At 38.0% G+C, this 22,612-nt stretch overlaps 1 protein-coding gene across 1 annotated transcript in view; it reads left to right on the top strand.

Annotated features, from left to right (window-relative positions):
* Nucleotides 1–22,612, top strand: part of SPAG17 (sperm associated antigen 17) — a 395,169-nt gene that overhangs the window by 164,127 nt on the left and 208,430 nt on the right. Inside the window, exons 8-13 of the mRNA XM_006902657.1 lie at nucleotides 7,445–7,606; nucleotides 9,701–9,773; nucleotides 9,975–10,087; nucleotides 13,036–13,173; nucleotides 13,268–13,384; nucleotides 14,005–14,155. Of these exons, the coding sequence (XP_006902719.1) occupies nucleotides 7,445–7,606; nucleotides 9,701–9,773; nucleotides 9,975–10,087; nucleotides 13,036–13,173; nucleotides 13,268–13,384; nucleotides 14,005–14,155 (754 nt within the window). The remainder of the gene's footprint in view (nucleotides 1–7,444; nucleotides 7,607–9,700; nucleotides 9,774–9,974; nucleotides 10,088–13,035; nucleotides 13,174–13,267; nucleotides 13,385–14,004; nucleotides 14,156–22,612) is intronic.

Below are 22,612 nucleotides of genomic sequence, written 5' to 3'. Positions count from 1 at the left end.
ACCTTTGTCCTCAAGTTTACATCATTACTCTTCAATAATTTGGAGAGGTATCTAACGGCAGATTTTCCCAGTGCAATGCTTCCCTGTAGTTTCTGACTGCTAATATCAAGGATTTTTATTGTGGATCCAAGCAAAATCCAATCTCCTCTCCATTCATCATGATTTTGCCTATCGTCCTGTGATAAGAATCTTTGTTGACATTGAGATACAATCCATATTGAAGGCTGCATTCTTGTTCTGCTGCAACAAGTTCTTCAAGTCCTACTCACTTTTAGCAAGAAAACCCATTTGCATAATGCAGGTTATTGATAAGTCTCCCTCCAATCCTGATGCCACACTCCTCTTCATAGTGTTCAACTTCTCTAATAATTTGCTCAAGCTTATAGATTAAATAGGTATGGAGAGAGGACAGAGAAAGAGAGAGAGTGGGAAGAGAGGAAGGGGGGGAAAGAGAGAGAGAGAGAGAACACAACCCTAACACACACACCCTTCTCAGTTTTAAACCATGAAGTGTTCCCCTGCTCTGTTCACACCACAGCCTCCTAGTCCAGGTATAGGTTCCACATGAGAATTAAGTGCTCTAGGACTTCATTCTTCTCAAAGTCAGCCACAACTTGTTATGATCCACAGAGTCAAAACAGTAAAGCACAAATAGACATTTCTCTGTGATTCTTTGCTCTCATCCAGGATCCCTCTGGCATCAGCAATGATATCTCTGGTTCTACAGTCTCTTCTAAATCCTGCTTGAACTTCTGGCAGTTCCCTATCTATCTACTGTTCTAGCCATTTTTTAATGATCTTCCGCAGTATTTTGTTTGCATGTAATATTAATGGTTTTTTTCATAGTTTCCACATTCAGCTGGATCATCTTTCTTGGGAATGGAAAGAAATATGGACCTTTTCCAATATGTTGTCCAGACAGCTGTCCTCCAAATTTTCTGGCATAGACTCATGAGTGCATAAATCAGTCAGTTGGTATCACATCAATTTCTTGGACCTTATTTTTTGTCAATGCCTTCAATGCCGTTTCCACTTCTCCCTTCATTACCATTGGGTCCTGTTCATATGGTATTTCCTGAATTTTTTCAGTTTCAATTAGTTCTTTCTGGTACAGTAATTTTGTATATTCCCTCCATCTTTTTCTGATGCTTTCTGGGTCATTCAACGTATTGCCCATAACATCTTTCTATATTGCAACTCATGGCTTAAATATGTTTTTCAATTCTTTCTGCTTGAGAAATAGTGAGTTTTTCCCTTTTTATTGTTCAATTCTAGCTCTCTGCACATTTAATTAAAATACTTTGCTTTGTTCTCTCAAGACGCCCTTTGAAATCTTCTTTTCTGCTCTTTTACAGCATGTTTTCCTTTTGTTTTGGCTTCTTGACACTCTAGTGCCATTTTATAGAGTCTGTTCTGACATTCAATTTTGATCCATTCCATTTTCTACCTCTAAAAACTCACTGAAGTCTCAGCAATGGGTGGGTTCTGACTAAACAGGACCCGATAATAACAAATACATATATGTCAGCTGATAACATGTTTCTTGACACCTATTTTAAACTCATTCTGCTTGCTTCTCTTGCCTCAAAAAGCAGAGTGCCAAGGTTCTGAAGGTCTTATGTTGTGATTGTTAGGTGCCAGTAAGTTGGCTTGAACTCATAGTGACTCTCTTTACAACATAAGAGAATCCTGCCCAATCCTGTGCCATTCTTATAATCTCTGTTACGCTTAATCTCTTGACTGGAGTCACAGTGTCAGTCTATCTTGTTGGGAACCTTTCTGTCTTTCATTGTCTCTTGTTCTCTTTCAAAGGACCAGCCTTTCTTAATAACATACCCAAAGTAAGTAAGAGGAAATCACTATCCTTGCTTCCAAGGAGTACCCTGGCTTCACTTCTTCCAACACAAGTTTGTTCTTTAGATTATTGTTGATAGGTGTTGTCTTGTCGAGTATGACTCATAGTGACCCTATGAACTCTGTTCATGGTATATTCAATATTCTTTGCCAACACTACAATTCAAAGGTGTCATTTCTTCCATCCTTCTTATTCATTATCCAACATGCATATGAAGCAACTGAAAATATGATGGCTTGGGTCAGGATTACCTTAGTTATTAAGTTGACGGCCTTGTTCTTTAGTGTTTTAAGGTCCTATGAAAGAAAATATGCTCAGGTTTTTTTACTGTTGCTTCCAGGGAGGTTGTTATGCATCCAAGTAAAATAAACCCTTGACAACTTCAGTTGTTTCCCTTTTTATCATGAAGTTGCATCTCAGCAGCAAGGTAGCTAAACCGTAAGAAGAATCATGAAGAAGTAGCACATCAATTGAGTGCCATGAAACAATCAGTGAATGGGGATTGGAGGAGGTAAAAATGCTTTTAAAAAGTACATAGGAGGATGGTCTAAAATGAGAGTAAAATTAGAGCCTAGATAATTTTTGAGCTAAAGTATTGTATTCTCACGGTTATGGGCTAGGGCTTGGCCCCTTCTGATTTTAAGAAGCTATGATTTTGTTACCTGGAGTTGTACATAAACTTGATGGTGGAAGGGATAACACTGATGAGGGAGGCCAAATCTGAGCAGGGGAAGATGGATGGGATTTGAATAGGTAGCATAGAGACTCATAACACAGACATTAAATATATAGAAGCAGAGAGACTCTTGGTGGCTTACAGGTAAAGAATTACACTGCTAATCCAAAGAAACACAATTTAAAATCACTACCTACTCCATGAGAGAAAGATGGTCAACCTCTTCCTGTGTGATTTACTTACTTTGAAAACCCACTGGAAGGTCAGCTGTAAGTCAATTCCAACTCCACAGTACATAACAACTATAGAGAACTAATCTGAAATTAATAGCAAAACCAAATATTAACCGATTACTATGTGTAAAAATGAAACTGATCATAGAAAAGCTACCACTAAATTCAGACTAAGGTCTGGACAAAATTAGTTACCTAGAGTTAGATCAAGAAGCTATTTTTCCAAAAAGAGCTAAGAAATATTGCATTGCTCAAAATTAAGAAAAGTTTGCATCAGGGATTTATTCTTTCTCCATACCTATTCAATCTATATACTGATCAATTTATTCAAGAATCTGGACTCAGTGAAGAAAAATGTGACATAGAGAGAAGTTTCAGCAATAACCTGTGTTATGAAGATGCCTCAACCTTGTTTGCTGAAAGTGAAAAGAACTTGAAGTGCTTGCTGCAGAAAATCAGACTACAGCCATAAATATGGGTTATATCTCAACATCAAGGAAGCTCACAACCTTACTACTGGGCCAATAAGCAACATCATGACATATGGAGAAAATATTTAAATTGTCAATGATTTCATCTTAATTGAATCCACAATTAACACCCTTGGCACTGTTGTAATAATGTTGTTGCTGTTGTTATGTGCTGTGGAGTTGGCCACAACTCACAGTGACCCTATGCACAATAGCTCTGGACCCTGCTCTATCCTGAACCAATCTCACAGTCTCTGGCACACCTGCCCGGATTACCACTTTCACACTAGCAGTCAAGAAATCAAAAGATAGATGGCATTGGGGAAAGTCTACTATCAGGCACCTCTCCAGTGTACTGGGAAACAGCAATGTCAGTTTGAAGACAGGTACACCTGATTCAAGTCATTGTCTTTTCTGTCACTTGCTGTGTGTCTAAGACAACAAGGATGAACAACGGAAAAGGATAACGGAAGAACAATCAATACCTTTGAGATGTGATGCTGGAAAAGAGTAAGAAATATCCCATGGACTTCCAAAAGAACAAACACATATGTGTTAGTGAGGAAATGCAGCAAGGGTGCTCCTTAGAGGCAAAGACGGCAGAGCTTCATCTCACATACCTGTCACTAAAAGGGAATATTCCTTGCAAAGAGACATCGTGCTAGAAAGATCAGCAAAAGAGAGAAAGATTCTCAACAAGATGAATTGACATAGTGACTGCAGCAATGGATCAAGTAAGTCAGAAATGATGAGGATGGTGCAGGATAGGACATCTATTGTTCATAGGGTTGCTTTGGGTTAAACTCGACTCGACACTCTAACAATAACCTTTTGCTTTAACTCTTCCTTATCTTTTCATCCACAATTGTTGTCTTCTTGGTTCATCTTACACTTGCCTTCCTCATAAACCTTATCTCAGAAAAGAACCCACTGTCATCAGTCTTTTGCTGCTTCATGTTAAATTGAGTCTGTATTTCCACTACTCCAAATATTTTCCATACTATTTTTTAGAATTCTGGATTGCACTCAACAAATATAAGCCTTGTACAGGCAAGATATTATCTTTTTGGGATTTTGAAATTCAACCTGAAATCTAACTTCTGATTGCTTCTCTCCCAGCCTTTCTCCCAAGAATAGAAAATATCTTCCAAATAAATCTCATACCTTCAAATTTGTGTTTCAGAGAAACACTTCACCTCTTTTTTAAGTAAGGGTCAGATTTATCACCTGTTGAAAATGTAAGCATAATTTTGTTCACCCTAGTGTCTAGAAGATTTCAGTCATGTAATATCTAAGTCATAATTCAAAATGAACGCAAAGAGTCTTGTAAGGTAGCTTCAAATGAAATATCTTTTGCCGTTGCTCTACTGAAGGTTCCCTTTTAATTGTTTTATTGGTTCTCCAGGGAGGGACTGATATATATGGAATCCAAGGTGGAGTCCATCCATAACTTCGTCATGGCAGGTTCAGACATACCACACAATCTCAGACTCATAATATCAAACACACTTCTGTTATCCTGCTTCCTAGTCTAGTGTGTCCCCAATCTTTTGATCATATTTTAATAATTTCATATTTTGAGTGAAAAGGATAGTGATTCTATTTTATGTGTTGAAAATAATATAGATGGAAAGGGTTTAGATGATGATTTGATTGAATTGCTGTGAATCTCTACTATGTTCAAAAGATATTGACTGCTTGGTTGACATTCTCTCATTAAAATAGAGCATTCCTAATGTAGAGGTGGTCTAGTTTGACATGAAGGTTGTTGTTATGCGCTGTTGAGTCAACTACAACTCATAGTGAACTTATGGGAAATGGCTATGAAATTTTTCCTATCCTTAATCAACTTCACTCTTTCTGACCCACCTGATCTAATTGCCACAGTCACTATGTAAATCTATCTCATCCAGGGTCTTCCTCTCCTGCCCTGAGCCTCTACCCTTGCTGCTCTCTGGTGGAGCTAGTGCTCAGGGCCTCCTTACCCAGCTTCCAGCGTGTGTCTGTCTGCTGAAGTATGGTCAGCAATAAAAACATTCATTTCTCTAAGTAGCGTTTTAGAGATGTGCTACCCAGATGAGCTTATCCCCTAACAATTAATTAGCAAGTGTTCAGATTAAGTGATCCTTATGCTAGGGTTGCCTACAGGCCCAACTGTCATTGACTTTAGAGCCTAGGTATGCTTCTACAAGCTGAGTTTGATTGTAGGACCTGGCATCAAGGACAATGGGAAAGGAAAGCCTTGAGGACAGTTCGCCAATAGGATTATGTACCAGAAATAAGGACATTGCACTTAATATTTAAGATTGAAATGCAATTTTAAGGGACGAACACTTAATGAACACAAAAGTGATAAATTTACTTCTAGAAAAAATAGACTAAGTACATACTATAAAAATGAGGAATGCATTGGCCCTCCTCACATTGACTGGAGTGAACTTTTAAACCTGTTACACACTTAGCTTTATCTGTAAGCTGATAATGGCAAGCTAAAGCAAGCCAAGCAGTCAGAGAAACACATACGGAACTTTGGCTGCAAATAAGCAGGCTGTATTTCTGTAGAGCTAAGGTAATGAAAGCTTTACATCAAATAAATGCCCATCAAGAAGTGCTAACTGCTCATGTAAGACATCTGCAACATCTCAAGTGAAGGCCTTAGTTGCTGAAATAATTTGCCGACTTGGAGCATGTAATTTGCTGTTTGATTTAAAAGAGAATCAACTAGACTAAATTTTATATCTTCTGGGAAAAGCTTTATCATATTTTGCATAAATATAAACAAGCAACAAAAAGGATGTCTATGCCAGAATTTAGGCAGGGAATGCCAAGTTGAAAAATTCTCAACTGTTAAGAATGGGCAAAGTGCAGACTAACATGTGTGCTGTGGTGATGGACAGAACTGTATACTTCACTGGACTCCAGCCAGGTTGTGATTCACTAGCCTTACAGAAGCTAGCTCGCTATATTATACCTCTAACTCAGACACAGCATAAGCTTATTTAATCCTTCTTTGTTTTCATGGTGACAGTTCTAGTTATCAGTGTTATCTTGCTTCTGGAAATTGCAACAACAATAGAGAAATCCAATCACTTGTTTGCAGCTCATAAATTGTGTGGGTACTATGGAAGTTGCAGTCTATTAGAATTTCTTCGTGTTTTCCCCTAAAGGTAACTCAGGTGAAAAGAGAAAGAGGGGGGACAAGGAGGAAAAGGAAGAAATATTGGTTGTACAGATTCTAAAGTTTACTTGGATGGATGATACACAAAACTTAGCAGGTGGTTTCCATTGTGTTTCTTGGATAGCCAAGCAAGAAATCTTCTACAGCTTATCTTACACCAAGGATATGGAAGTTACCTATCTAACAGCAAAGAATATTGCATTGACCATGGGCTGCCAAAAGTACAAACACATCTATCTTTGTGTAGCCAGAGTGCTCCTTAGAAGCAAGGATGGTGAGACTTTGTCTCATAAACTTTGGGTATGTTATCAGGAGAGGCCAGTCCCTGGGAAAAGACAATCATGCCTGGAAAAAGAGAGGGTTATTGACAAAGAGGAAGTCCCTCAGTGAGAGGATTGACACAGTGCAGCAAGGTGCACATCAGAAATTATGAGGATGGCACAAAATCAAACCGAGTTTCATTCTGCTGTACTTAGGATTTCTATGAGTCAACACTAAGATGACAGCACCCAACAAGACAAAGGCAATCTAACAGCAATGTGTGTTATTTTAGGAACTGAGGCACCAAAAACCTAGGTTACAAGACTAAAACAAATTCATAGTTTTTTAAACCCGTTGAAACATTGTTTAAGCTCTTGTAATATTGAGCAAAAGGGTTGGCCATTTGAACAGATCTAGCCACTCTCTCAGAGGAGAAAACCTGGAAATCTGCTCTCAGAGAAGTTCTATACTAGGCAATATGACATCATTCTTAACTGTCACATTGTGTCACTCTGAGACAGAATCAATTCCACAGTACCTAAAGACAGCAATATTGAGCAACCATAAGCCCTCAAAAAGTACCAGAACAAATAGTGAACAAGACAGGCAAGAAGGGTTCTATAGTAAGGGCTCAGTCATGAAGAGTGGGGTTCAATAGTATGGAAAGATAGCTGCTTCCTAAAAGTGGGCACATTTAGCTGCTAAAAGAGACACAAATGATATATCTTATTCCAAAAATGGGACTCTAATTGTTGATTCCCTCACTTGTAGATGGAATTAGGTACTCTTATATTTGAAAATGTTGCCTGTTTGATGTATGACTGTCTGGATTGGAGAAGACAACACCAGCACTACTTGGAAAGTATGGAGCTTATTAATGTCCCACAAGTGGTTCCAGAGAAACCCATCTTAGAGACCTTGCTGATATCTGAGGTAGGCTCATGCTTGAGTGTCTCTACTGGGCTAAGTTATTTGACTGAACAATGTAATTTTCACATATATAAAGCGTATGATGGAAAAAATACATAAAAACTAGTAGTGAGTATTAAGGAGAGAAGGAACAGCTGGGCAAGGTGGTCAGCTCAGTACTTCCTTCCACTTACCTTTCTACCTTTCCTTTCTCTTCCCTGTCTCAATGCTGAGCACAGTTGAAGCTGGAGGAGAGCATCACCAAGTCCTCATGTTCCTGTAAAGGTTTAATATTTAAGTATCTAAAACAAGGCTAAACCCCCAAGAACATGATGAAAGGAGATTTATTGTGTGATAAATGCTTTTATAAAGTGCCCAACTGCCAGCTCATCCCAAAGTGGAGATGGAACCCACTTTTCAGCACATGTCATTGTGTTCTGTTGAGTTAGAACCAACACATAGTGAAGCCCTCAGTGAGTTTTCATAGGCAGTAACATCTGAGACAAGGAATGATATTATAGCTTAGTCACAATAGCATGACATATTCATTTATTTGACCAATGTTTAGTTAACACCTACTGGACCTTGATGGTATGGTGAGTGACACACTGGCTCCTAATAAAAATTACTGCTATCCAAAAAGTTTATAGATTGCATCTACCAACTGTTCTGCAGGAAAGGTTGAGGCAGCCTCTTTTTATAAAGATTTATAGCTTTGGAAACCATTTAGGGCATTTCTACTCAATACAATGATATTCCTTTGTAATTATCAATCTAGTGGCAAAGGCTGATGGACATGAAAGCATAAAGTCCCTGAATGGTACAAATATTTAATGTGCATAGCTACTGATGGGACTCAGAAAAAAAGGCTTGGTGATCTACTTCTGAAAAAAATCAACTTTGAAAACCTTGTGGAAAAGGGTTTCACTATTGACGCATATGGAATTGACTTGAGGTTAAAATTGATGTGCTAACACTGTGCAAGCTGACAGCAATGCAATAGTGAACAAGATTCAACCCATTGAGCTTAGTAGTTGAAGGGAGCCCTAAACATGTGAGTAGTAGTTTTAACAGTATGTGACACATGCTTTAAGAAGTCTACTCAGACTAGAGGAGAGATAATTGCAGGACAAGGGCAATTGCAGGATGGCCCCTAATCTGATATAGGAGGAGTGAGGTAGAGGGAAATCTTATCAAGAAAAGTGATGAATTCAAAGGCTGAGGGTGAATTGCCTAATAAAAACTTCAAGGAAGAAAATGTCAGAATGATACTCACAGGAAAGGCACAAAGATATGTGAAGATATGGAAGTGATATCATGACCCAAAGAAGAAGCAGGGAGTAGTTTGGTGTTCTTGAGCCATGCCAAAAATCCACAGCTGCCAAGTCTATTTCCACTCATAGTTACCTTCCATGGAGTTTCTGGGGCTATAAATCTTTCCTGGAGGAGACTGCCCATTTTTCTCTCCATGAGTAGCTGGTGGTTTTAAACTGCTAACTTTTCAGTTAGCAGCCTGATAGGTTATACACTGTACTGCCAAGGCTCCTTCCCAAGTTTGCATGTGCAAATTGAAGAGCCACCTGCCCTGAGGCTGCAAAGTTGGGAGTCAGAAAGACATAATTCCTCAATTAGTTCAGACAGCTTCTCAGTCAACAAATGAAAGTCTAGGTTCAGTTCAGCAGCACAAATAAACCTCTGGTTTCCTCAGTCATCTATCAAACTTTATCTCAGAGCAGTTACAAATCAACTTTTCCTTCAATCATCCAGCAAGCAAAACCTTTAATTGTGGCTCCATCTCCAGGGCTTCTCTGGTTATACCTTGCCACAGTCTCCTTGCAGTGTCTTCACAGTCTCTTCATAGCAGTGCCACAATCTTTTCAACCTCTCTCCCCAACCATTTTTAACTGTGCAGAAATGCTCTCTTATATTATATCCCATAGCTGTTGATGATTTGTGAGAACATATGTCTGCAGTTAAGGTACCTGGAAACCATACCATCAAAGGGCACTACACAACAGATAGATAAGACAGTTTTCAAGGTTTCTTATACCACATTGAATTTGTAAGCATCTCTCAGCTGCATATCTGAGTTGTTTTCTTTTTTTATTCTTCTCTTAGGCACCACAACCTGTAGCTCCAACAGCTGGAAAGAAGAAAGCACAGTATGAAGAACCACATGCTCCACCACAAGGCATGTATGATGCCCACTGCTGAAAGATCACCACCATAAGCTGGTGGTTTAAGGAATGATGAATGCCCTTAAACTTGTATTCAAACCTATGGTTTCTCCTTTGATTACTGCATGGTCATAGTTCGAATTTATGAATGATGTTTTCATGGAAGAACTGGAGAACATGTGTTAATGAGACAACGATATTTTCTGTATTTGCAGTGATTTTTGTCATGACAACTGAAGTAGACATGAGATATTACAATGACTTGCTAAATCCAATTCCAGAAGAATTCATTTCGGTGCCCCTGATAGTGCACTGTATGGTGGAGCAGGTGGGTGTACTGAGGTTTTTATCCAGATGGGCAACATGAACAAGTCACTTCATCTCTCTTAGCTATGCCTTTTTATAACACTATTTTCAAATTGCACTTACAGTACCTGTATGCACTCTTCTTTCAAACGATTGAAATCAAATAAAACTAAAGTTGGATTTGATCATGAGCCATGCTACTCTGCCTTCCTTGATCACGCTCTGGAAGAGTTTTCTGCTATCTGGGACTTGTGCTGTTTTAGAAGGGAGAGACTGGTAGGAGGGGGGGAGGGTGCCTAGGACTTTTTTCCTTATTGTTATTAGTGGCTAATGCATAGTAGTCCCCTGTTTACTGTGAGCAGAGTAGAATTAGTCCAAAGAATTTTCAAAGATGTTCTATTTCAGAAGCAAATCACTAAAGCCTGTGTTCTGAGGCATCTTTGAGTGAATTTGAACTACTTATCTGAGCCCTTAACCATTTATGAAATCTGAGACTCTCTGTTTAGTATTTTAACTACCATTTAAAAATTTTTGGCACATATTTAATCACGTTTATCTGAGTAAAGATTTAATCAGATTTATCTAATTCTGAAGGAGCCCTAGTAATATGCATCATGTGTAATGGATATAATGTGTTGGGCAGCTCACCAAAAAGATAGAAGTTAGAAGCCATCAGCCACTCTGTGAGAAATATGGATACCTCCTTCCTCTAAGATTTACAGCCTAAGAAGCCCAATGGAGGGTCTTTATGAGTCAGAATCAACCAAACAACAATGGATTTAGATGTTTTTTTAATCTAATAATCTAATTTTGAGAGCAATTTTAGTCATTTTTCTTATAACTATTCATTTTATTTAGATGATAAATATGGTAGGAAGTTCTTTATACTATTCATATATATAAATATATATATAAATTTTAAATCCTGTATCAGTTATGTTCCTTTTCGTATGACAGATGTTATTTATTTAAATTTTCTTCTTTATTGATCATATTTTAATTTATTTGTTATTGTTTTTTGTGTGTTTGTCCCAGAGAAAAACATTTTGACAATGATCAGGTCAACTCTTTTGAAATGTTCATATTATTAATTTATCTCTATTATTTTACTCTCAATACTTTCTTTGGGCTTATGTTTTAATTTTTTATTGGTTTTCATATAATAATTCCTTTACATTATGTTCCATTCACATATATAGTGCTTTATACAATCTTTCATTTACATTGTATTTCATAAAATCATTCATATGCATTCTATTTTACATTTTTTATTCATGCTTACAAAGTTTATATATATTTTACACTATTCTTCATTCACATTGTGTATAAATCTTTGGGCTTATTTTTATTACTTATTTCAGTCTTTTTTGTTTGCTTTCTAATAAATTCACATAAAGTTATATATTTGTTGTTGACTATTCCTTTTGCTACATGCTGAGGTTACAGAATTGATAAACTGTAAGAAGAACTTCTGTAGAATTCCTTCTAATATTGCATATTCAGAATATAATTGGAATGAGTAAATAAGATGTTGGAATGAGTAAATAAGATGTAGCCAGATTGAAGGGCATTCTGAAGGGTAGTCTTCAAAAATACTAGTGTCATAAAAGATGAAAAGGCTAAAGAGCTATTCCAGATTAAATAAACTACTGATGACATAGTATGGTACTATTTCAACACCAACCAAAAGGTCAGAAGTTCAAATCCACAAAATGTTCTGAAGACAGAAAATTAATCTCCTCCAATAGAGATTTATAGTCTGAAAAATTGGATGGAGGATCGCTGTGATTTGGAATCAACAACTCAGTATCAGTTCGATTTTGGGGTTTTTGTTTGTTTTGGTTTTAAAAGAAACCTGGCAACTACATGCAATCCATGATCCTCGACTGTAATATAAATAGGAAAATTTGTTATAAAGGCCAGAAAAACCATTTACTAGGAGATACTGGATGGAGTATTTTGGAGAAGTGAAATGTGTGCAACTTATCCTCAAGTATTTCATCAGAAATAACAGCTACATATATACACAGAGACATGAATGATTATATAGAACAAAGCTAATGTAGGGAAATTCTGGTAATTAGTAAATCTAGTTGGAAGGTGAGAATCACTGGTGGCACAGTGCTTAAGCACTTGACTACTAACAAAAAAAAGTCAATGGTTTGAATGTGCTAGTTTTTCCACAAGAGAAGGATAAAGTGTTCTAGTTCTGTTAAGATTACAATCCTTGGAAACTTTATGAGACCTTGCAGTATTTCTTTGCTTGGAAATTAACTCAGTGGCAATGGGTTAGTGGAAAGATCTATAGGCTTTTGTTGTACTACCTTTCAATTTTATGTAAGTTTTAACAATTTTAAATAAAAATATAAATGTTTGAAAGTTTGTTTGGGAATACAACTGAGATTGTTGTTGTTATTGTTGTGTACTGTAGAATCAGAACCAACCCACAGCTGAGCATCCAGTGGGTTTTCAAAGGCTGTTAATTGTGCAGGAGGAGATTACTCATCCTTCTCTCACAGAGCAGCTGGTGGATTCAAACCACATGCCTTCGAGATTGCAGTGTAGCTTCTTGGCACTAGGCTACCAGAGCTCCTTGAGATTAGAAAATGTAATTATAAAATGGGGCACAAGAAGCACATCAAACTACAGGGTAAAACATACTTTAACATTGTGTGTGCCTTAAGACATGGACCATTTTAAAAAAATTGGTGATTTCATGTATTTTTTCTGACATTTTGTGTAATCACTGGTACTTAGAAAAGTTGAGTTATGCTTACCACCCAAATCAAATCCACTGTCATCAGGTTTTTTTCTGAATCATAATCACCCTCCATCAGGTTTCCAATGCTATAAATCTAAGCAGAGAAGACTGCCCATCTTTCTTACTTGGAGTAGCTGGAGCAGTAGACATATGTAAACATCAGTAAAAAGTTGACTATTAAGGCAATTCTTCCTAATTACTTTCACCAGGTTGTGGCAACTGAAGATGATCTGGTACCTCCCAGCCTAGTGGAGCCACGTCCCAGAGAAGATGGCTTAGACCACAGAATTGCAACCCACATTGTGTCTATCCTGCCCTCTCTCTGTCTCTCAGAGAGTGAGAAAAAGGTCAGAGGGCTTGGGATATTCAAGAACTTTCATGCTTTGGGGGAAAAAACCAACATATACCATCTTAAAAGTGCTGTCATTTAAATTTAAACAGAATCTGCACAAGATATTCTTATCAGAAGAAAAAGAAAATGAACGTAAAGCAGTGCCCAAAGGCCCTCTCCTACTAAACTACCATGATGCACTTGCCCACAAGAAGTATGCACTAAAGGTAAAGCAAGAAGGTTACCCTAAACTGAGACTGATTTCAGAAAGCACATTTATGACACTAAGCACATTTGTATTACTTAGCTGTATTACTAAGAACAAATCTTATATCATCTTAACTAACACTTCTTAAAAGAGTAGTTCAAAATGGATACCTGCTTGAAAAGTGGCACCTCAGAAAAAAATAGAGATGAATCAATTACTTCAGCATAGATATTGTGTCCTCTTATAGAGTCCAGTTAGCCATTAACTGAATTGTGACTACCACAAAGGTTGAATTAAAACCTCATAGTTACTTACCTTAAGTCTCTTTAAGTATCCTATAAAACAGTAGAAATGAAAACAAAAATCTCAGAAAAGAGAGGTGAGTATAGATGAAGCCTTAGTAGTTCATCATTGTGAATGGACCAGTTGTTTCAATGCACCAGTAATATTCTGGCAAAGTGGGAACTAGCTTCTCTGACCTTCAGCAAAATACCAATAGTTTGTCTTCCCCAATTACCTTTGATTTCCCCTGTTCCCAAATAATGAGAGTGAGGGTATCATGTTTAGCCTTTTCCATATGCATAAGGGCCCTTGACAGCTTACCTTAATGCCTTCTGTCATGTTGCTCTTTTTTATCAGGACCAAAAGAATTTCGATCCAGTTCAAATTGAGCGGGAGATGCAGTCCAAGTTGCCACTGTGGGAATTCATTCAGTTCCCATTGCCCCCGCCATGGAACAGTACTAAGCGTCTAGCTATGATTCATGAGCTCATGCACTTTTGTACAAGTGGTGAGTACATTGCTTTCTCTTAGCCTGAACTCATTCATTAATTGTCATATTGGCCTAATTTTGCATTTTTATATGCAAAAAAATATGTTTTGCTTTTCAAAAGAATTTTCAGAAGCTAAGTATTTTGATTGACTACAACTTTCTTTTATTGAATATTATCATTAAACAGTACCATAGCTATCATGCATAATAGTTTTCAGTTTGATTCACTGGGGTTTCTTTCCACTGTGTCACCACAATTAGAATCATTCCTTATTTCCCTCCCTCCCTGTCGCATCTCCCCAGTGACATCAATGAAGTTGACATGGTAATCCCTATCCTAGCTGAGGTTTAAAGGTTCATGTGGGTTTTTTTTAAATAACATACTTTTTAAATAAATAAAATAAAAATCTCATGACATCACAATCTTTTCCCTGAGCAATCCAATGTTTCCCTCCTGCCTCTCTCTCCATTACACCTTCTATTATCAAAATCACACTTATATTAAAATAACAAAGAGATCTGGGAGCCTAGTGGTAAGGAGTTGCACTGCTAGAGGAGAAAGATGGACAGTTTCCTCCCATGTAATTTATAGCCTCCGAAGTCTCATTAGAGGATCAGCTATGAGTTGATTCTGACTGATGGCAATGAGAGAGTTGGAAAAAATATAACGCTATCTGGACACTTGATTGGACCTATTTTTAAATTTATTTTTTGGACCTATTTTTATTTATAGTATCAAGTTGGAAGCAACCCATAACTGACCCTCTGGTGGGTTTTCAGAAACAGTAAATCACATAGGATGAGTTGTGCATCCTTACGGTAATCCAAACTGTAACAGTCCATCAGTGGGAAGTTATACAAAGGTTCTTCTTGGAGAGGCAGAGATCTGGTTAAATTAAAGTTACTTTCTCTTTGTTCTTCAAGCTAGGTAATTATTCTAGTCGTCCATCATTGTCAATTGCTAAATCTACAGGATAATTCAATAATTATCTTTTGAACTAAATATAATTATTCGATCTCTTTGGACATGCACACGTACACGCAGTTCTCAATCACTAAGCAAAGGTTAGATGGTGGTTCAAATCCACCTAGAGATGTCTCAAAAGAAAGACTTGGCCACCTGCTTTTGAAAGATCATAGCCTTGAAAGTCTCCAGCACAACTCTATTCTGGCACACATAAGGTTACTATGAGTTAGAATCAACTCTATGGTAACTGAAATATATATTTTATATAGTATGGATCTCTGGTGATGTAAAGTATGACATGTTGGCCTGCCATCCTAACATTAGCCCCTCAACCACTCCTTGCTAGAAAGAGAGACAGTCTCCTCCTCTAAAGATTTACCTCTTTAGAACCTCTTACTCAGTCTCCATCAATCAGAATCAACTAGACAGCAGTGGATTGGGCTGGGCTTCTTCTTGTTGGGGTTTTTGTAGTGTAATATTTAAGCACTCAGACTTTGATTAAAAGATTAGGAGTTCAAACACACCAGCTACTCTGAAGGAGAAAGAGGTGAATGTGTCTGCTTCTGTACAGATTTAATGCCTTGGAAATCTTCTATCTTCCAGGATTGCTATGAGCCAGAATCAACTAAAAAAAAATAATAAAGCGGCTTTGGTTTGGGTTTATCTGTAGCATATTAAACCAGGCTGCTCCTTGGAGGCAAGGATTCTGGGGCTTCGTCTGACATACTTTGGACATGTTGTAAGGAGAGACGGGTCTTTGGAGAGGGACATCATGCTGGGTAGAGTGGAGGGACAGTGCAGGAGGGGAAGACCCTCTATGAGGTGGATTGATTCAGTGACTGGGGTACTCGGGATGGGTGTGTCAGAGGCAATGAGATTGGCACAGGATAGAGCATGGTTTAGGGCTGTTGTACATAGGGTCGCTATGAGTCGCAAACGACTCGACGGCACATAACAACAACAACAACTGATTCAGCTGGGTTTTAGGGGAAGTATATACTGAGTTTCCTTTGAGTACCATAATCCCTGTGGAACTGCTTTTCTTATTCATCAGTGAGACAGCTCTCTTGTGATAAAAAATACCAAGGAGTTACCAAAAGAAAGTAAGAATAGAATTCAGACAAATATCTGAATGACATCCTTGCTTGTTCTTTCCACTTTCCAAATAATATTTCTGCAATATTGTTATAATGTTGTCATTGTTGTAATATCTGTCAAGTTGAAATTAATGTATCACTGACCTGCCAATGGGTTTTCTGAAGCTGTAAATTGCATGGAACACGTTTGCCCATCTTTCTCCCGTGGACCAGTTGGTAGATTTGAACCACTTGCCTTTGCATTGGTAGAGCCACTGCCTACCCACTAAGCCACCAGAGCTCCCTACTTTTTTTTTCATACTCAATGAAATGGAAACAAAAAACCAAGGTATTATAGCAACATCTTAGACTTAGGTGTCTATGTATTTCTTTGATACCTTGAAACTAACTTGGAAAAACTCTCTTCTGACTCCTATTTAATGAAAGTGTAATACACGTGTGGATTCTGATTACAAATTAGCTACATTTCTGCCCATTGAGAAGTGATATGGTTATTAAGTCAGAGAGTAAGAAACAAGAAGGATAGGGTAGTTCTTTTTCACAGTAAATCAATCTTCTGTTGCTTTGATTTGTCCAAACTTCTTCTTCACTTTGCCCATGCGTCCTTGCTCCCCATATTCTGTTCTCGATTCTTCTTCAATGAGGGAGACATAAGTTAGTTACAAAGTATTTTATTTCAAACAATTTCACTCCCAACTACATCCTCTTATTCTTTATGGAGGAAATAATGACATTAAGGGATTTTTTCCTTTGCATCTTCCTTTTTCTTCTACCCATAATCCCTTACTTTTCTTCCATAGAAGAGAAAAAGAGAAGGTCCATATCATCTCATTTGGCACAGTCACTAGGTAAAACTAACATCAGTATTTGCTTAGATCTCTTCCACCTATAAGGATGGGAAGTAAATAAGGGGGAATTTGACCTAGGATGGGGACAGATAACTGGTAGCCTGAGATGTTCACACACTCAAATTTAACTCTACCCAGAGATAAAATTCTGAGAAGTATATTTTCAGCACAAAATGAATTTTTTTATGAAGGAGGATAAATCATAGAATGATAAATATTTCTGACAGCAGTCTGAGAATTCATCTACACCAGATCTATTTTGAGACACATTATCTGAAATCCTGAGATGATAAGTTATTTACTCTAAACTTATGACAGTAGTAGAAATGTCAACAGGAACATTCTGATCTCTTGATGTACAGTCAAGCACCCCTCGCTTACATCATTGACCATGACAGAAGAAAAAATAAACACCCCACAAAAAAATCACAGTAGGAATCTAATGTTAAAATCTGCAAATAGTGAGCACCTTGTTTAGGCTACAATTGATCTAAGATGGGTGGGATATAAAAATTAGAGTCCTTTCTTTGTGGAGTGCTGAAAATAAATTGAGTTAACGTTGTCTCACAAATGGAAAGGCCATTTTGTATCTTTAAGCTCTCACAACAGAGTACTTTAAGCATTTAGCTACTAATCAAAAGGTAGGAGGTTTGGACCAAACTACTTTTCCTCTGGAGAAAGATGAGGGAATTGCTTATTTAAAGAATTAAAGCCTTGGAAACCCTAGCAGGCAAAGCTACTCTTTAATGGGCTTTCTGTGAGTCAGCATTTGAGAGGAATGAAGTGGATTTGGTAAGGACTTGGGCACAAGGGTCATTAAGAACATGTGGATCCAAATTCTCCACAGAGTTCCCAAGGATTGTATGATCCAGACCATGTATCACAAAACAAATTCTGTTTTCCTCTTGAGGCAATGTTCTGATGTGTTTCTTCTGAAAAGAAGGAATATTAAATTGCACAGACATTTTTGTTAAGAAAGCATTTAACCACAGAAAGGGCAAAGTATATATAGATTCTCTTTTCTCTTTTCATTTTAACCCTAACTAAAAAATCTCTCTCTCTCTCTCTCTCTCTCTCTCTCTCTCTCACCCTATCTTGATTTCTTTCTAAATAGCTGTGTTACTATTGTTGTTAGTATGTGCTGTCAAGTCAACCAACTATTAACTGACCCTCCAGTAGATTTTCAGAAGCAGTAATTGCATAGGAGGAGATTGCACATCTTTCTATTCATATAGAAAAATCCAGGCTACCTTAATACAGTCATGCCATCACCTCATATAATTCAGGTTACAGTGTAGTGGAGCAGGATATGAAGAATGTGGCATCGGAAACTTAGGAAGATTCATCAACAACCTGCATTATGCAGATGACACAACTTTGCTTGCTTAAAATGAGGACTCAAAACACTTGCTTCAGAAGATCAAAGAATATACCCTTCAATATGAATTGCATCTCAACATCAAGAAGACAAAAATCCTCACCACTGGGCCAATAGGCAGCATCATAATAGATAGAGAAAAGATTGAAGTTGTCTATTATTCCATCTTTCTTGAATCCACAATCAACATGGTTGTTATTAGCAGTCAAGAAAACAAAAAACATATTACATTGGGATATTCTGTTGTCAAAGACCTCTCCAAAGTGCTGAAGAACAACAATGTCAGTTTAAAGACTAAAGTGCACCTCGTGAGAGGGATGTTGTTGTTATGTGCCGTCAAGTCGTTTCTGACTCATCGTGACCCTATGCACAACAGCTCTAAACCCTGCTCTATCCTGCGCCAACCGCACCGCCTCTGACACACCCATCCCGATTACCCCAGTCACCAAATCAATCCATCTCATAGAGGGTCTTCCCCTCCTGCGCTGTCCCTCCACCCTCCCAAGCATGATGTCCCTCTCCAAGGACCCGTCCCTCCTGGCAACATGTCCAAAGTATGTCAGACGAAGCCCCAGAATCTTTGCCTCCAAGGAGTAGCTTGGTTTAATCCTCTCCAGGATGAATCTGTTTGTTTTCCTGGCAGTCCATGGTACATTCAGTACCCTTCTCCAGCACCACAGCTCAAAAGCATCCACTCTCCTTCTGTCCTCCGTGAGAGGGATAGTCTTTTTAATTACTTGTTAAGCATGTGAAAGTTGGACAATGACTAAGGATGACAGAAGAAGAGTTAATGCCTTTGAGTTGTAGTGTTGGAGAAGAGTTTTAATATCTCATGGACTGCTGAAAAGACAAACAAGTAAGTCTTGGAGAAAGTAACAACTAGAGTGTTCCTTGGAGGAAAGGATGACAAGGCTTTGGCTCACATACTTTGGGCAATGTTGTTAGAAGGGGCTACTCCTTGAAAAACAACATTATGCTTAGAAAAGTAGAGGGTCAGTGTAAAAGAGGAAGACACTCCATAAGATGTATAAATGAAATTGCTATAACAATGGCTTCAAGTATGTTAGAAATGATGAGCATGCCACAGGATAGCATAGGTTTCAAATCTGATATTCATAAGATAGCTACCAGTAGTACAATTAGTACTCAATGGCACGTAACAATGGAAGTGTCCTAGTGGTCTCTTCTGTAGGATAATGAATGCATTGCTGGACCAAAGGCCTCACCTCCCTCATGGTTCAACTCCAACAGTGGCTTCACAGGAGAAAGATAGGAAGACGTTTTGTGTGTGGTTTATAGCCTCGGAAAGCCTACTGGAGAGTCAGCTATGAATTAGTTCTGATTGGCTAACAGTAGCTGATAATGTTTACAGAACTAGACTCACCCTAGTGCACCTCAAAACTCTGCCCTTTCTCTTTATTCTGTCACATTTCATTTTCCCTTTTGTTTTGTGATATGAATGCATTCTCTCCACTGCTAAGTTTAATAGATAGCATCTTGTTGTTGTTTTTGTGTACCATTGAGTCGAAGCCTCCTATAGCTAACCCTCTGTTTTCAAAGGCAGTTATTCATACGGTAGGAGATTTCCCGTTCTTCTCCCATGGAGCAGCTGGTGGATTTGAACTGTATGCCTTAGGGATTGTAGTGCAGATTCTTGCAACTAAGCAACATATTCTACCACCACTGAAACTTCACACATATCCCATATTTATGTTCCATCCAACACCCTTGATTCTGCTCTCTTCATCACCTCATACTTAACAGGTCCAAATTTAAACTCTTTATTTCCTGTTAAATTTGTCCTTGCCCTGTCCTCTCTATTTTAGTAAATTGCAAATATTTCCCTCAAAACTTTGAAGTCACTGGAGAGCATTATGCTGAGTGAACTAACTCAGTCCCACAAAGATAAATACTGTATAAAACCATTATTCTTGAATGAATATAAAGATCCAAGGTGGGTGTGGGTGGAAGCAGAGGGAGGATGATGTGCGCAGGAAGTGAGGATTTATCATGGAGTTGTACAATTTTATGGGGAGGTAAGGGCAATCAGAAGAATCTGTTCTGGAAAACAATGTGTTCAAAATTTGTAAATAAACTAATATTAAAAACAAAAAATATTTGAAGTTATTATTGATTTATCTCTTTTTCCTCCAATTTTACAACCAACTCCACCATACACCCTCACTACTATTCCAATCTAGTCTGCCATCAGCTCTCACGTGGATTATTTTACTACTTTCCAACAAGCCTATCATTTCTCATATTTCTACCTATAATTCCCACATAAAACCAGAATTGCACTTCTGTAACTTCCTAACTCATAACCTGCATATGGAAAAACCCCGGTTACCTGCCACACAATTTTCGAGTTCGTCACTTGCTAATCTCTCATTTTTCTACTCCACTCTGTCCACATGGGCCTCACTTCAATTGTTTGAGCATTTTAGGAGCATCTCATCTCAAGAATTTTGCTCTTGCTGATTTTTCTACCTTCCTGATTTTTCTGAAAAATGCTGACATGATTTGCTTCCTTCTTTAATGTCTCTGATATATTAAATACTTATCTTTTCTGTTTCCACCCATTAGAATGATAGCCCATAAAAGCTGGAATCTGTTCACTCCTGTGTCTTCAACTTTTATTATGGTCATTGACACATAGTAGTTGCCAAACAAATCTTTGTAAATCACTGAAATAGAAAACTCTCCTTTTTTTTGTAGTTCTTTTGCCTCTTCCCTGTCACTCTTGTTTGTTTTGGGTTTTTCCCCAAAAGGAGCCCCCCAACTGCCCTCATCTCTTTTGGGGGGAAAAGAGGTGATCATTGATCAGTCATTATCACTCTATTTTCTCTTTCTGAAGTTCTTGTTTAACAAGAACTTCCAAATCCCTGCTCTCTATCCCTCTTCCTTGAATATCTAGTGTAGAAGAACCAAATATTGACTTTTTTTCCTTTGAATCTCATGTACCTGTGACAAAGCCTGAGATATTTTAAAAATAGTGAGTGAAAAGAATAGATGCCCCAACAGAATAAATATACAAATGAAAAGAAACCACTGAAAGCTGTTATTTTTTAAGGTGGAAATATGCAAGGTCTATACTTACGCATGTTCGTGGGAGGAGGTCTTTCTTGAGCACAAACAAACAGGAAAATCTACTGAGTATAACAGACTTTGTTAGACCTAAGTGAATAATTTCTCCATTTAAAATTACAATAGTAACAAAGTGTTGTTGTTAAGTGCCGTCGAGTCGTAGACCATTCATAGGGTCCCTATGAAACACTTGAACACTTGTATAACGTTTATCGTTTCTCCAACTTCATAGGGTTTCTGGAAGCAAGCTATTTCGGAAGTGGATGCTACTCCTGCTTCCAAGCTTGTTTTAATTGGAGAGCTCTACCAAACACTGCCCACGATGGGTAACCATTATTGCATTTGACATCAGTGTCACAGTGTTCAGCATCACAGCAAACACGAGCTACCTCTGTGCAGCAAATGGACAGACTAGTGCTATATCACTTAGAAGAATGTTTGACCAAAAACAATTAAAACCAGGCCTGAGGGCCACAGATTAAAATCACCCACCTTTAGTTTCGTAACATCACTTTCTGTCCACTAGGCCAACTGAGCTCTCTCTATGTTTTTGCTGTTGTCATTGTTGTTGTTAAATGCTGTCAAGTTGTAGATGACTCATACCAGCCCTATAAACAAAAGACCTATACACTTGCACAACTTTCATCATTTCTCTAAGTTCATAGGGTTTCTGGAGGCAAGCTATTTCAAAAGTAGATGCCATTACTGCTTCCAAACAAAATGTACAAAGTATACTTTTACTAAAAAATGTTAAGTTTTAAACTAAAGTGGAAACTGAAATGTCAATGTATATTAATCGGGACACCTATTCGGCTATGAAATAGTTCAGAAACATTACCTTTAGAGATTGGATCTTGATTGCAGCTCTTTTATAACTGTAGAGTTGTAGGGTCCATATTGTTGTTGTTATGTGCCATCGAGTCGTTTCCGACTCATAGCGACCCTATGCACAACAGCTCTAAACCCTGCTCTATCCTGGGCCAACTGCACCGCCTCTGACACACCCATCTTGATTACTCCAGTCACCAAATCAATCCATCTCATAGAGGGTCTTCCCCTCCTGCGCTGTCCCTCCACCCTCCCAAGCATGATGTCCCT

The sequence above is a fragment of the Elephantulus edwardii genome, unplaced genomic scaffold (assembly GCF_000299155.1).
Source record: "Elephantulus edwardii isolate Elephantulus edwardi_28Jun2011 unplaced genomic scaffold, EleEdw1.0 scaffold00437, whole genome shotgun sequence".
In the NCBI taxonomy this organism is placed as follows: Eukaryota; Metazoa; Chordata; class Mammalia; order Macroscelidea; family Macroscelididae; genus Elephantulus; species Elephantulus edwardii.
This window is presented reverse-complemented; position numbering and strand designations above follow the sequence as displayed.